This window comes from Leptosomus discolor, chromosome 14, assembly GCF_034619465.1.
Source record: "Leptosomus discolor isolate bLepDis1 chromosome 14, bLepDis1.hap2, whole genome shotgun sequence".
Classification (NCBI taxonomy): domain Eukaryota; kingdom Metazoa; phylum Chordata; class Aves; order Leptosomiformes; family Leptosomidae; genus Leptosomus; species Leptosomus discolor.
The window spans coordinates 2376540-2391378 of NC_141404.1; the positions used below are offsets into that span (position 1 = coordinate 2376540).

Genomic DNA, 14839 nt, shown 5'->3' on the forward strand with positions numbered 1-14839 from the left:
TTGTGCACATGCTTCGGCTCCTGCCCAGACCAGGGAAGCAATCGCACATGGCCTGCGAGCGGGTGCACCTGCGCGCCAGGAGGACGCTGCGGTTTCACGCATTAAACTCACTTCCCGGTGCCTGTGAGCGTCATTACCCGGCCGAGAAGGAACCGTACATGTTCTTGGGCCCCAAATCATTAAAGATACCATCAATCACCGATTTCCACTTGCTTGTACAGATCCCCGTTTAATGACCTTTCCATGTTTTCCTCTCCCATGCCTGTTACTTGTCTATCAGTAACCCAGACAGACGAGGGACGCGAGGGGCGGCATCTCTTCTGCAGAGGGCTCTCCCTAAAATAACCGGAGAGTTATTACTCTCCAGATAAAACCAAGAAGCAGCACAGAGAGAACAGTAACAAAGATGTTTGGTGAGCACGGTTTTCCTTTATATCCAACCTGTCCCATAATTCAGATTATATATTACAAACCAGCAGGAACAGAACAAAGCTCAGTCAGTCTCCCATTTTAAAAGGAAAGCAGGACACAAACTTCGTGATCACGTAACTTGGTAAGAAAATGAGCTGTGTTTAACTACACTTGGTGTCACGGACTGACAATTCTGTCTATAATCAGCGTCACAACCGAGAAGAAGCATTTCAGAAGCTGAGAAGCATCAAGACCACAGGAGTCAGCCTCCATCCATTGGGCACCAGGAGGCTATGCTGACATTTGGTGAAAATGTCACTGGTGATAAATGGGCCAAATAACTCATTCACAACGAAGCTCCTGAAAAAAAAAACCCAAATCAACAAAAAAAAACCACCCCGGAAAAACCAAAATCCCCACCCACAACCACACCCCCCGCCCCAGCTCTGCGGTCGAAGCAAAGTCTAACTTGCACTTAAGGTAACTCGCACCTTGGACTTCACCAGGGCAGAGGATTAACAGGTCACCTCATGGGATCTAATCCAGCAAGAGCGGGAACGTTCTCAGCTCCTCTCCAATCACTGCACAGGGGTCCTGCAGAGACTGGGACCCCTCGGGTCACCCACACGGGTCCCCATGACTGTCATTAAAGGCCAGCCAGAGCTGTGTTACTGCACTCACAAACCTTTAACCACTGAAGACTGTTGCTGCCCTCCAAAATACGGTGAAGAAACCACTCAGGCCAGCTACTGAAGTGCTTATCATTCTGTGCTTAAAGGAGAGGACAGGAAATTTAATTTGTAATAAAAGGTGGATGGATATTTCTGGCAGGTTAGCAGCCTTCAACGGCGTTCCCTAAACAGTTGCTTAAAATACTTGAAAACTACTGTAAAAATCATGCCACAGTAGTGACTGGTGTGTTAAGTTTTAAGCTCTGCTTTAAACTTGTGGAAATCCTTCCTCAGGTGGAGAGCAGCTGCCCTGGGGACTGTGACCCCCCCCGCAGCCATCCCACGGCTCCAGCCAGCTCGAGGGCAGATGTGCCTGGGGCCATCTCCAGCCAACTTCGAAAGATCTCAGTTTGAACCAAGTCAACGTGATGTCCAAATGAGAAGCGGGAAAGCATCAAGAACAACAGACACTTCCTCGCAAAAATTTAATACCAAACCCACCCTTAATTTCTCATCCGAAACAGTTTCCACAGAACGGTTCTCACAAGACCAACAACATACCCTTCACCCCTGTCGGATCAAGCTCCGCAGTCAGGAGCCCTTACTGAATATTTTCAACCAGCAGTTGCATTAAAATCCATGGCATTACCTACCCATGCAGGTACTGTATAGGGTCATAGAAAGCTGTGCTGGAGTGGACCTTCAGGAGTAATTTTATCCTCCTGCATTGCCCTGCAGGAGGACCAGATCTATTTAATTAACAATGAGCAAGCATCGCAGGAATTAAAAACGAGCAAGAACGGTAGCTTTAGGAAGCTGAGCAAAATTTGGCAACGCTACAGAATAGCTACAGCAAAGATATGAATGGAACATCAAAGAGTGGGATGTGAAATACCACTCGCACGACACATACAAAAAAGCCAAATTTTCTGCTCTTTCAAGATGAATTTGCTGAACCATCACAGGCTGGGAAGCCACCCTTTGATGCAAGAACGTACAGCACACGTTTTCCAAGATCTACTGCAATACCACATTCTGCACTAACAAAGTTGTCCTGAAAACAGGTGACACTAAGGTTAATGCGCAAAAAAAGTCTGTCTTTCATTTATTTTATTTTTGAAGAGCAGGAGGATAATTAAGAGCTCATTGAGGTCGACTACAGATTCAAGCACTTAAGAGCTGGGGTGAGAGAAGCATTTTAGAGAGCACAGACACCGGAATGTCCCACCTGCCTGCACTCTCCTTCTACAGTCGTGCTCCTTAGCTTAAAGTTCTGGCACATTTTGAAACATCCAAAACGCAGATAGAGATGACAAGGTAACAGCCCTGCCACACCTTTATTTTAACAAAGATGTGTCAGTTCCTGATGGATTCTTTTACAAGCTACTTGGGAATTTCCACTGGCACTGGGACAGCAAAGCAGCGATTGTTCCCTTTGACAACACGGAGCAGAGAATGACATTTCAGTAAAGCACACACAAAGAAAAAATAACTTGGGGTAAAGCTCCTGGTTCCTGGGAATTACCCACTGTATTCCCAACCCCCTTATTGAAAAGCCACAATGCCCGAGTCTCAAACTTCACTTTTATTCCTTTTCAAGAGCCAATCACACAAGAGCAGCACCAACATATCAACACAGATATTTTTACTCCAACGTTTGTCCTCTTTAAAATAAACACCAGTAATAAGTTGAAAGACTCTGCGAACCAGCGCACAAAGCATTTCCTGCCACATGCTTCTCCCTTGCAACCAGAAAAATTCCTACACCAGAGGCATCCAATGTGTTGGACCAGTGGCAGGTTTTCTGCTAGGATCAGACCTCCTTTTGCTGTCGCCTCAAAAGAGCAAAAAGATGAAGTCCTACTTACCGCTCCAAGCATGATCCTGAAAATCAGCCATCGAAAGCCCCAGATGACGATGCTGGAAGGAGGAGTGTGCCGGGGCAGGCGGGAGAGGGACCAGAGCGGGCAGAGGAATATCCCCAGGAATCCTGTTTCCAGCAGCTGCGATTCCCATCCTGTAGTGCCAACATGCAGGAAATGAAAAAGAAAATAGTTTTGTCCAAGTCCTGTAAGTCATCCTTTCACAAATGTTAAACACCCAAAAAAGGAAAAGAAACCCGTACTGCTTTCGAAGTTTAACTTGGGGGAACTTCGGTACCAACCCTGTCCTAATGCAGACATCCCACACGCTGGGAACGCAGGTGCTGTGAGCTACAGCGCGAATGATGGGCATGTACATTTGGAGCCTTGGGTTGTGTTGTTCTTCTCCAAGCGCGCACACCGACACTTTTGTGGTTTATGTGGTTATTTTATGCCGTGCAAAGCAAGAGAAAAAAAAAAAAAAAAAACTTCTACGAAGCAAAGGAAAATGTGATTTAAGCGTCCTGGGAATTGGCAAGGTGACCCCGGCACAAAACTGATCAGCGCCGCTACCGATTCCTGCAACCATGGACTGACCAAGCGATTGCAAACAGTCCCACTGACCTCACGGGACTTGTGCCAAAACAGTCTTTATCTTCAAAAGACAATGATTAAAATCACATTGTCTTATTCATCATCAACATTAACGTGCAAACAGAAGCTTTGAATCTTTACTCATAAAGAAAAATCATAATGAAAAAGGTCCAAATTGTCCATCAAGCCAGTTTTTACACATTGCTGGATTTGGCAAAATTACTCGAGTAGAGCTGAGATCAAAGCACGGCCTTGATAACCACACAGTGAACCTGTTACCTGCGATACCGGACGCTTTGGAGAAGGCAGACTATAACCCACCTCATGCAAACTCGGCATTTTGCATTTTCTTTTTCCAGCACAGCAGGAATATTGAAATGACTGTTATGGAAGAGCCAGAACACAGCAGCTCTGTTTTGACAGGTGAAGTCCAATCTCCACTACGTTTTTAAGTAACAGCATGCTGGTGCCAAAACCAAATTACTCCAACTTTGTCCCAATTACACACCTTATTTTCAAATATTTCTGTGCGATACAATCGCACCCTGAAGCCATTAAAAAAAATACATAAAAACCAACCAACCAACCGAAACCAACCAAGACACAACATGACACACTAGTGGGGACAATTCCTGAAAACCCGGCAACCTCGTTGGCCAACCAACCATTTAAGCTCACAGAATAACAGAATCACTTAGGTTGGAAAAGACTTTTAAGACCAAGTCCACCACTAAACCGTGTCACTGAGCGCCTCATCCACAAGATGTTGGTCTTCCCATCTACACATCTACAGAAACTAAACCAGAGAGTGCCCGTGGGTCACTTGTAGCCATGTTCCTCCCCAAGAGTCCCCCAGGCACTTTACTAGTTTTCAAATGGCAGTGACACAGTTGGGTCCGTAACGCCTCCCTTCACCCAGCTCAAAGAGGCAGGGAAGCACCTACCAAACGCATTAATTTCGTCCAGCTCCAGTCTGAGACGCCTCATTGCACACCAGTTCGAGGGTTTTCAAACCCATGACTTGATGCTGTCACACAAGCAAAACTACATTGAATTTGCTTTAAAATATTTTAAGTAGCAGTCACGCAATCGGCTTTTTTCATCTTCAAGTGCACAAGGTCCCTTAAATCAAAACGTGGTTGGATTTTTTTCCTCAAAAAGTTATTATATGTCAAACAGCTATCAAAAAAATCCCCATTCTCCCTCCATACATCCTGTGGTTTCTAGAACAGATACCCCAACTGCCAAAATAGCCCTTCTGAGAGGAGAAGCAAAGCATATTGTAAAAAAAAGCAGCTGCACCAGGAAAGCAAAGGCTAATACAAAATGTGAAAGGTTAATTGTTACTAAACCCAGCCACAAATAGCAGTTATGGGCCTAACTGGCACCAAAATGGTAGTATATCTCCTTCGTTTCTGCCGGCACAAGAATCCCACTGTTATCGGCGTTTTCATATGGTAATCGCTGTGTTCCCCTGCAGACGTATAGGATGCACGCTGGACGGCTGAGCAGGAAGGCGCACGCCTCTACATCTCCCTTTAGATCCCTACGTACGCGTTTCCCTCCCACAGCAGCATCGCCTCTCACCAAGCAGGGCACGGGGGTATTTTATTTTTTTCTTTTATTTTTAAACCAAACTCCTAGGGAGGTCTTCGCGCGCGGGGAGGGAAGGGGCACGAAAGGATCGCGTGCTCCCACGCGAGGCGCCCCGTGTGCCCTGAACGGGCCGTGCGAGGTGCACCCAGCACACAGGGACGGCTGCGCGAGCGCGTGTCCAAAGCGAAGCCGAAGCCCTCCCGGATTGTGCCGGCCTCCAAGGATCCCTGTCAGCCTGCACCTGTGCTTCCCGCTCCAACGCGACAAGTTTGAGTCCTGGCACCGCCACCACCACCCGGCTGCGAGTCCAACCGCCTAATCCGCCGCGAACCGTGCCAGCAAGGGGGACAGCTCAGCGCCGCGGCGGGAGGGGAGGACCAGAGCAAACAGTGCTGCCAGCTGTTGGGAGAAACCTCTTAAATTACCCGCTGCTGACAACGGGGGCTGGCAGCGGGTGCAGCTAAGCCGGCACCAAACAGGGTTTAACTGCAAGTGCAGCCAAGGACAAACTACGGTCACAGCACTGTTTCAGAAGTCTCCATCCAAACCTCCGTGGCTTGGGGCTAAATCCTGTCCAGCTCTGCGCCTGTCGATGGCAACAGGCAAGTTTGCCAGCACCGATGAAGCGCCGTGCTATATTTTGCTCTGCTGCTGACCTTCATGGCAGATCCCAGCAAGTTCCTGCTAAAGCCCCAGTTAAAGAAGCAGACATGCACGGACAGCCTCTGATTTATTAACAACCCTCTTCCTGACGGACTGACTCTCCACAGCTGGCAATGTGGTCATGCAGATCAATTTTCCATACTAGCACACGTCACCCAAACAGTCACATACCCTGCCCTCGGCAGCAGAAGCTCCTTCTCCAGCCTCCATCCCTCTTCCTTCCGCCCCAAGCAGCTCCTCACCCTGGACCCTTCCCTGCGGCAGCCCTCCGGCTCCCGACCCACTGCCAAAGCTGTCACCGCTCTCCCCTTCCCCATTTAGCACGGATCTCATCCTGACTGCAACTGGTTAGTCCTCTTACAGGCTTCGTCCTGTGCAAACAGTTAAGCCTTGATGCTTGATCCTACCCCAGAAGCAATGCAAGCGCTTGTGATGGTAGGATTAGCCGAGATGCGTACGTCATGTTTTCTACTAAAAATTACAGCTAAATCATGAAGACTTTCAAGGACGTGGACACGTTGTTGAACATCACAACTGTGTCCACATACACAGTAAAAGGGGGGAGCTCTGCTCTATATCGCAGTCGCTTTATTGTAAGTTGATATCAGAAAGCAAGATTACAAGATCCATCAACAGAAACCTTGCGTTTCTAACTGCTGACTTACAAACAGTTGTTCATGTCTACCCCTTAAAGCCTCAGACTCAAAATCCCTTGCAATTTAAGACAGGTTCGAGGCTGTAACCATGTGTCTGCTGAACACTGCTGAAGTTTGAGCACTGCCACCTTTGAACGCCACCTCCAGGGCTCACAAAGCCCAAACACACTGCGACACCTACAAGGAATCAACCAAGTCATCACACCTTGGCAGGGAAGACCTCAGGAACAACTGGTACTTAGCTGACCCGTGCAGCTAAGCAGTAACAGTTATTTTTCTCTCTATCCTTCTTACTATCCAGTGGGCAGTGTTGATGAGATGCATTTGCTGATGCAGCAGAGCCAGGCAAAGGAGCCCAACATAACCTCATCCTCCATCTCCATCAAACATACTGGACCCTCCTCCAAGCTGCAGAAATTCCCACCCTTGACATTTTTAAGGACAGTTCTAGCACAGCAAAAGCATGGACATGAAGGGAGTCATCTCCATGACCTGGGGAGACCTGGAGGGGGAAATCAAACAATCCCCCCACTTCGGGGTTGTGTGAGGGGAAGGCAGGAGCTGGGCATCAGGAGCTTTAGGAGCATCTGTACGGCAGCCACGGAGCATCACACAAACCAAGAAACCAGTGGCAATATGGGAATCAAAGCACCAGTAACAGAGCAAAGATCTCCTGCCTGCAGCGATGCCAGTTTATCATGTACAGCGACGTTTCCCAGTTCTAGCATTTTTGGAGTGAAACCCATTTCATAAACTGGCAGCAAACCCCGTGATATTTACAGGCATCGGGGCTATCTCCGAAAGGCAGCTCCCATCCTCACAGCACCAACCAACACATCATTATTGCCCAGGCTAAACCTCAGGGCTCACCTCCGCCCTGGTCCCTCCGGCCCCAGCGCACACTGATACTGCTGGGAACGAAAGGGTCACGTTGTTGACCCACCTGCTCCTGTTTTCTTCAGTTGGATCTAGTCAAATTTCAGCAGCTGCAGAGCGGCACAAAGCGCCCCATTGTTATCTCCCGCGCAGCCGGAGAGGGAGCCACGGGTTGGTTGGTTGATTTTTTTTTTGGGGGGGAAAAAAAAAAATTGAAATAAAATCAACTGCCAATGGTGGCTGCACTTGCCCCACACGCGTTTCGAATGTTTGTTACATGCTCCGAACTTAATGCAGCAAAATCCATAGTTTGGCATTTTCTAGAGGTCTCTGCTGGGGCAGGGGAGGAGGAGAAGCAGGGAGGATGTGCCGGGGGGCAGGAAAGACAGGGAAGGGGATGAAGCAAAAATGAAACCAAAAAAAAAAAAGCTTTTCCATGTTCCTTTTAGGGTTTTCAAACGTTTTTATTCTTTAACGTTATACAAACCCTCCAATCATTTAAACTTTCAGCTAGGAAATCCAGCTCAACATCAAGTGATCTCTAGAGTCAAAAGCCATTTGCTGCTTGAAAGAGGAGCTGCAAAAGCCGGCACCGCGCGGTCTGGGTCCTTCAGCAGCGACCATACGCGTTGGCAGAACATCTGATGGGCTGTAGGAAACAGCACTGGTGCTTAACATGGGGAAAAAAAGAAAGTCAATTTGGTACGAACGGTCTCCCGCAAAGTCCAAAGCAGCCCCATTATGGCTCCCTGTAGAGAGTATTATTTCTAATGGAATATAGGTTATACAGCGTTGTATCATTAAGGTTTCCAATTTTCACCTTTATTATTTACCATCAAACACCCGATGAAAAAAAAACAGCCAAGTTACCGCAGCTTGTCCACAGCTACAGAGGAAAGGCAGCGCAACCCCCTCCCACGCAGCCCTGCACGCTGCACCTTCAGCCTTCCCCCACCCCAAACCAGTTTTCTGTTTACACGGACAGTCAGGGAGAAAGCAATGAGGCAGGGAAGGGCAGAAAGCCTTCAGAACTAAATATAAAGTAGTCAGGTCCAAAGGTAAGTTTCTTATTTTCAATTAATGTGTTTTTCTGAGGAAAAAAAAAAAAGAAGTCACCCGGTCAAAATCAAACCCCATACCTAGCTATGGCAGAAACAGCTCAGGTAATTTATTTTTTTTAATTCCCCTTCTAATTTTTTTTAATTCCTCTTTAATTTTAAAATAGGGGAGCAAGTGAAACAGCAAACCATCTCTCTTTGTAGATACATATCCACACATAAAATTGAGAGAGAGCATGTCTGCGGGGCGCAGACAAACGCTTCTACAACGCACACGCATTCTGCAGCTCGCTCCCCGCGGCCAGCGCGGAGGAGCCGGGGAGCGGACAGTGCAGCTGTCTGCCTATGAATATTCTGTGTCAGACACCCGGCAGCCAAAGCGAGGGAGATGCCCAACACGGACTGACTTACACCGGCATTAGATTAACTGCTCCTGAGCCGCCCCTCGCTACCTCCCTGAAATGGAGCATGGTATCATTTCAGCGGCGGCGTTAAAACACCTGTTGAAAACAGGACGGGTTACGCTGATGACTACAGAATATTCTGACCAAGGACCCCAGCCTGCAAATCCTCACTGCAGCGACCACGTGCCGTCCAACCGACGCAAACGCAGCCGCGTTCGGCAGCGAGCAACACGCCGTGATTAGGGGTTTACCCGCCGGTGCGCTCCCACGGCGCTGGGCTGCTCTTGGCTTCTGCACCCACCGCTCAGCCCTATCCCCTTCAGGGTCGGGGGGGGGGTCTCCTTCACCCTGGGTGAGGGGTCTCCTCCTTCACTCTGCCACCCGCACTCATCTCGCACTTGCAGAAACACAGGTCAAACTAGAAAACGCTCACAACTGTACTGATACATCAACACTTCTTTTAATAAGTACATGTTGCCCTGAAGGAGAACAGTCAGGTCGAACCTAGCCCTCTTTGCCAACTATGAAAGATAAATCTTAAAAAAAAAAAACCAAAAAACCTCACACAAACAAACAAAAAACCCCAAAAAACCCACCCATGGAAAATAAATGTTTTTACTTTTTCCTTACTGTTTTATTTTTTAAAAACCAAAACACTCTAAATCATCACAACTTTCATCACTCATAGCAACAACTTCCTCAAAGGAAAGCAAAGCTCCTAACTATCCAAAAAGGAGCTGCATCGTTTTGAAGCGTCTTGCTACCACGTCCTCGAAGAAGTTAAAATACTGCGCCTGCCCGCGAAGTACAAATACCTTTTTTTATCTCCAGCGTGAAATACTGGACACACTGAAATCCATGGCAAAATTATCACCAGTTTCAACTGGGTTTGGCTTTCACGCAGGAGTTTCAAATGTCTCAGCTACCACCTGTTGAAACGTGCTGGTTTTTCCTCTCTGCTGAAGACAAGGGCCAGGGGAACAGGCTCACCAGCCAGCCCTGAGGCAGGGGAAGCAGGGGAAGATCGTCATAAAAACCCAAGTAAGAAGGATCCGGCCGCCACTGTGCCATTTCAGGCTTAAGGAGAGCAACAGCTAGATGCAAACAGGTTAGTCTACAGAAGAAGGAAACCTTCGGAAGGCAGAGGATGTTCAGTGAATCGCTTTAACTCGCTCTGCAGAAGTTCACGCTGTGATCGGTCATGCTCTGCACCCCAGAAGCACTGGGTGCTCCATGAGGCATCACCAGCAGCTGTCCTTCCACTGTGACATTGCTCCTTTTTGCCTTTTTTCCAGCTGTTCTTCCTTTTCCAGAAGGACAACAAACCTATCAAGGAGGCAGGCTCTCTCCCCTCGCGCTCTAGCTTTCCAAATACCAGTAAACAGTAGAGGCACAAAAAGCACATACAAGAAATGTTCAAGCTTGTGTCAAGTTTAAAAAGTTTCCCAGGGCTCCCAGTGGACAGGATTCCTGGCGATTCCTAATGGAAAGACCAGGTCTCTCCACAGTCACACAGCCAGCCTGGAAATACGAAAGCCCTGTTAATAATGTCAAGAGAGCGGTTCTGAATCTCTTCCATCACCAGGCAGAGCACGCATGTAAGGCTTAATGCCAAAACAGCTTAGGTCTTCAATCAGGGGGAATTTAAGCCCCAGCATTAGCATTGCACACACCTCAGGAGCACAGCAAAGCTCTCTTTTCAACTGATATAAAGCAGAAAGTTTCAACTTTAAGACTTAAAAATACTGCAGAGCAACAAGAACGCTTCATTCTGAAGTCACCCCCAAGAAAACCCCCAAAATCCCAAGGGCAACAGATGCTGACCTCAAAAGCACATCTGAACTAGGACAGAGAAAAACAGGGGGATGCTTAAAAAAGGAAGAAATCTGTCCACGGCAGCGCTGAGGAAAAGACAATGAGGAAAGACAATGATTTATTGCTTCTCAATTTGGTGGTGCCTTTCACTTACGGATCCCAGAACAAAGAGAAACGTCTCTCAAGCCGCCTGCCCCACGGGGTCTCAACTCTTTTCAGAGCCATGAAAGCCAAAGCTCAGAGGGCTGAAGGACACAGTCCCCTTCGGCACACTGTCCTGGGCAAGCGCAGATAACCCCACTCCTCCACTCCCACCCCCAAACACCAACGAGCCCAAGACCCGAGTTCGCTTCCTGCAGTCAGTCTCTGCCATATCCATTTTCCCCAACCACCACCTATAGTAAATGTTCCACGTTTCTTGTTTGCCAAAGAGATAACGGGCTGGTGAAACTTCACGTTTCTGCAGCCAACAGAATAGTTCTTGATGTTGTTGGAAGATTTGGAAAAATGTTACCAATAACTTTTGTTCTTAAAGTATAAACCACACACACACACAAAAATTTAGCATAAAAACTTTTAAAAGCTTCCAAGTGCTCTCCAGGGTAGTCATTAGAAACTACTTAGGTAACAGGAGGGTGATAACAGTGAGTTAATGCAGCGTTAAATTAGCCCTCCTTCCATGCAGAACTCTAAGTGACAGAGGAATCAGTTGGGAGGATTTTTATTTTATTTTTTAAGTAATGAAGTTAATGGATTTCCTGTTTTTAGCTCAGTGGGCGGCTGTCATTTTGAGGGATCCGTATATACCGTATTTAATTACTCTGTCTTAAAGTAACAAAAATAATTCCACCTGTGTTCGTATGAACTCACGGGCACCAGCATCTCTCAAGCATGGCCATCAAGGCAAGGAGAACACGCAAGCACGGCTGCTTGTCAGCGAGGGGTGTGTTGTCTCCGACGACGTGTAACCACAGCGGCTACTGCTACTCACTGGACTTCGCAACATCTCAAGCCAGCCCTCAAAACCTTCACACGGCCAACAGCCACAAGACCCGTGCCACAACCCTTGGGGAGCTGAGGGGAACCAGCATCAGGAGTGGTTCACCGCCAAGAGGTGACAGTGGCTTCCCAGGCTTCCCCACCGCCCTCCTGTGGGCACAGCTGAAGTTGGTGCTGGGCCCCAGGGCTACCCAACAGCAGGTTTAATAGCTCCTCTGGACTCACCTCCCCCAGTGGGGAATTCACCCCATTTCCTCCCAACAGACTATTAGGAGCAGGGTCAGTGATGGCCATCAATAAATTCAGACAAAGATCAGCAGGGTTTAGGCCGGCCCCAAAGACGCGGGGAGAAAAAAAGTGGGGCATCCTGCAACAGTCCCCAAACCACGTGCAACTTGGAGCACTTCACAAATGAAATGGGAAGCAACAGAAGGGACTGGCTGTGAAATGAGATGTCGAAGAGAGCTGGGAACAGACACGGAACGGAAGGAGAGGCCAAGGACAGGTGATCCCACCATGACCAAGCGAGACGATCCATTTAGTATTGGTGCCACGTGTTGCATTAAGGCACGGCAGCGTGGTTCCACTCAACCAATCTTCAGCGGAAGAAAAGAAAGCAGCTTTAAAGGCTTGAAACAAAAAGCCTGAAGGCAGAGAACGATCCCGGCTGATGGGAGTCATCGGTCGGAAGTTTTCCCTGTGAAACCAATAACCTGCCTACTGCGAAGCTGTTTTCCTTTGAAGCAGCTGGCTCTAGTACTGCTGGAAGCCAGTCTTGATGGGTCACTGGTTTGAATCCAGTATCATGATTCCTCCGTTCCCCTGTGCGGAGGTTCAGGTATACACTGCACATACCAGCAGAAACCATCTACGGCCAGGTTCCCATGGCACTACGAAAACAAAAGGGAAAATATGTATCATCACTAAGAAACTCCAGTTCCTGGACAAATAATTATAACCTGGAAGGCATTTTCTTTCCAATTATCCCTTCTGTGCTGATCGCTTTGAAGTCCATGACACAACGAAAGGTCAGTTACAGTTTTCTGGTGAGTTTTCTCTCTGGAAGCCCACACTGATCAGATGAGAATACACGGTGGCACGGCCAAGCGCACAGAGTCAGGAGGTTTTGGCTTAAAAGAAAATAAGCAAAACCAAAACATACCCAAAGGACAAGGCAGGCAAAGACTGAAGCCTCATCTACCAAACCAGAAGAGTCAGGGTTTGTTCAGGAATCGGTGGTTATTAAACACGACCAGAAAAGCCCAAAATCCACCTCACGCAAAAACATCCCATTTGCCCAGCCCAGAGCTGGTCTGTACAGAGCTCTGCAAACACAGCGCTGTTCTCTGCAGGGAGGTCTACACAGAAACCCTGCAGCAGCATTTGCAGCACCTCTCCTCCACGAAGCTAACAGCAACTCAGCAACTGAAACCTCTCAAAGCCCCTTTTATTGCAACGAATGGTCAACCAAAACTTCAGAGGCTGAAGTGGTGGCTCTGAAAGCCTCAGGGAGATGAACCTCAGCTCCCAGCCCTCGTTCACAGGGAAATACATGTTTTCCTCCCAGCGTTGATCAAGAGCTGATACAGGACTGACTGGGTCAGAAGGTCAAGCCTACCCCAACATGACCAAGGTATACCACAAGGCCATCGCTGTCACATATAACACACCCCCTCCAGCCCAGCTTGCCTCTCCCAGCAGGGCCTCCCCATTGCTAGCACCCCCTGCTACTCTGGGGATGGCCCACCGCTTGGCTTTGGTGGCCGCTGCCGTCCACGCGGTCACAGGACATAAACTGCGTCAAGAGAAGAAGCAGGGAGAAAAATGGTGGAAACAAGAACAAACGTTCATTCAGGAAACTTCATGTCATGCTGGGATCAGTCAGCAGGGAGTCTGACACCGCCTTGGGGCTAAAACCTCTGGGAAGGTCATCTTACAACCTGGCCTTGCTACTGGTGGACTCTTTCAGAGATGGAACAGGAGCCTGTGAGCATCTGGAGAAGCGACACCTTATTCCCACCTGCAAAGCACCCTGGACCTTGGGAGGACACTGCAACTAAGGACATGAGGGTCCTTTGACTGAGGGAAAGACACCAAGAGCTTTGGAAGACAAGAGCTGAGTTTGAAATACCAAAAAATCCCTGTGGTGCTTGTCTCTTCCAGGTTACGTTCCTTCTTACAGTGCTTTTCCTCCTTACTCTCCACCAAGAAAGCCCTACTATGAAACAGAAAGTCAGCAATTTCCACCTTCTCAAGCAACCTGTTGAACACATTTTATCTGTTCTTTATGGACTGGACCCCTGCAGTACTGTGCCATGTGCCTGCAGAGCTAAATTGCTAAAAACAGGTGTCTGTTGGGTGTTAAATCTATCTTCAGGCTGCTTTGGCAGCTTAAGAAACCATTAGCAGCTGTTAACATGGTTAGCATGGCAACGTTGAGCCTAACAGCTCAACCAGCCCGCTTTCTTCACCATTTCAAAACTATCATTCCCCACTTGTACACTTCAAGCAAGAACAAATTAAAACCAATACCATGAAGGCACCTGGCGAGCTATTTTGCTAGCAGACGTACAGCAAGTCTCGAAATAAAAACCACGTTAGACAAATTTTTCCTGCTGTATCACGTGAGATTCCCATTGCCCTTGGGAGATCCCATTTGAGCCTCATGCAAGCACATGTTTTAGCATCAACCTTTGCAGGAGGTGATAAATACTCACCAAGGCATGACTCCTTCATCGGGCTTCCCCGTCAGTTTGAAGCAGAACTCTCCTTCAAAATTTTCTCTGCCTCCTTAATTTTTTCCTGACCATAGTGCCTTTAAGCACAGCTGGTACACAGAGTAGGGAAAAAAAAGGCTGCCTAGTTCATTAACCTCAAGGCATCCATACCCACCCAACGCCCCAAAAGCTACAGGACCACAGAAGTGATAACAAAGGTGTAATCTCAGAGGCGACACGTGAGAGAAGACCATGAGCAGGTTATGGACAACTTTTAGGTTGAACATGAAAAGCCATCCTGGTGCAGGAGAAGAAATACAGGTCCTGGTAGTAAAAAGGAGTCCCAGAGAAGGAGAGCACAACTTTGCATATCAGCTAGGGGACACGGCACAGCGGTTTCCAACGGGTGGTTCTTACTAGTGCATGGGCCAGAGACACCAGCCATGGTCGCGGCCCCACCACTCAGCATGACAAGCGCCCACCCACAGGCAGCTACACGCAACCCATCGTCAGATGC

General features: G+C 48.1%; 1 protein-coding gene across 1 annotated transcript in view; it reads right to left on the reverse strand.

The window, feature by feature from the left end:
* Positions 1–14839, reverse strand: part of LMF1 (lipase maturation factor 1) — a 204268-nt gene that overhangs the window by 140319 nt on the left and 49110 nt on the right. Inside the window, exon 4 of the mRNA XM_086473106.1 lies at positions 2951–3099. Within this exon, the coding sequence (XP_086329232.1) occupies positions 2951–3099 (149 nt within the window). The remainder of the gene's footprint in view (positions 1–2950; positions 3100–14839) is intronic.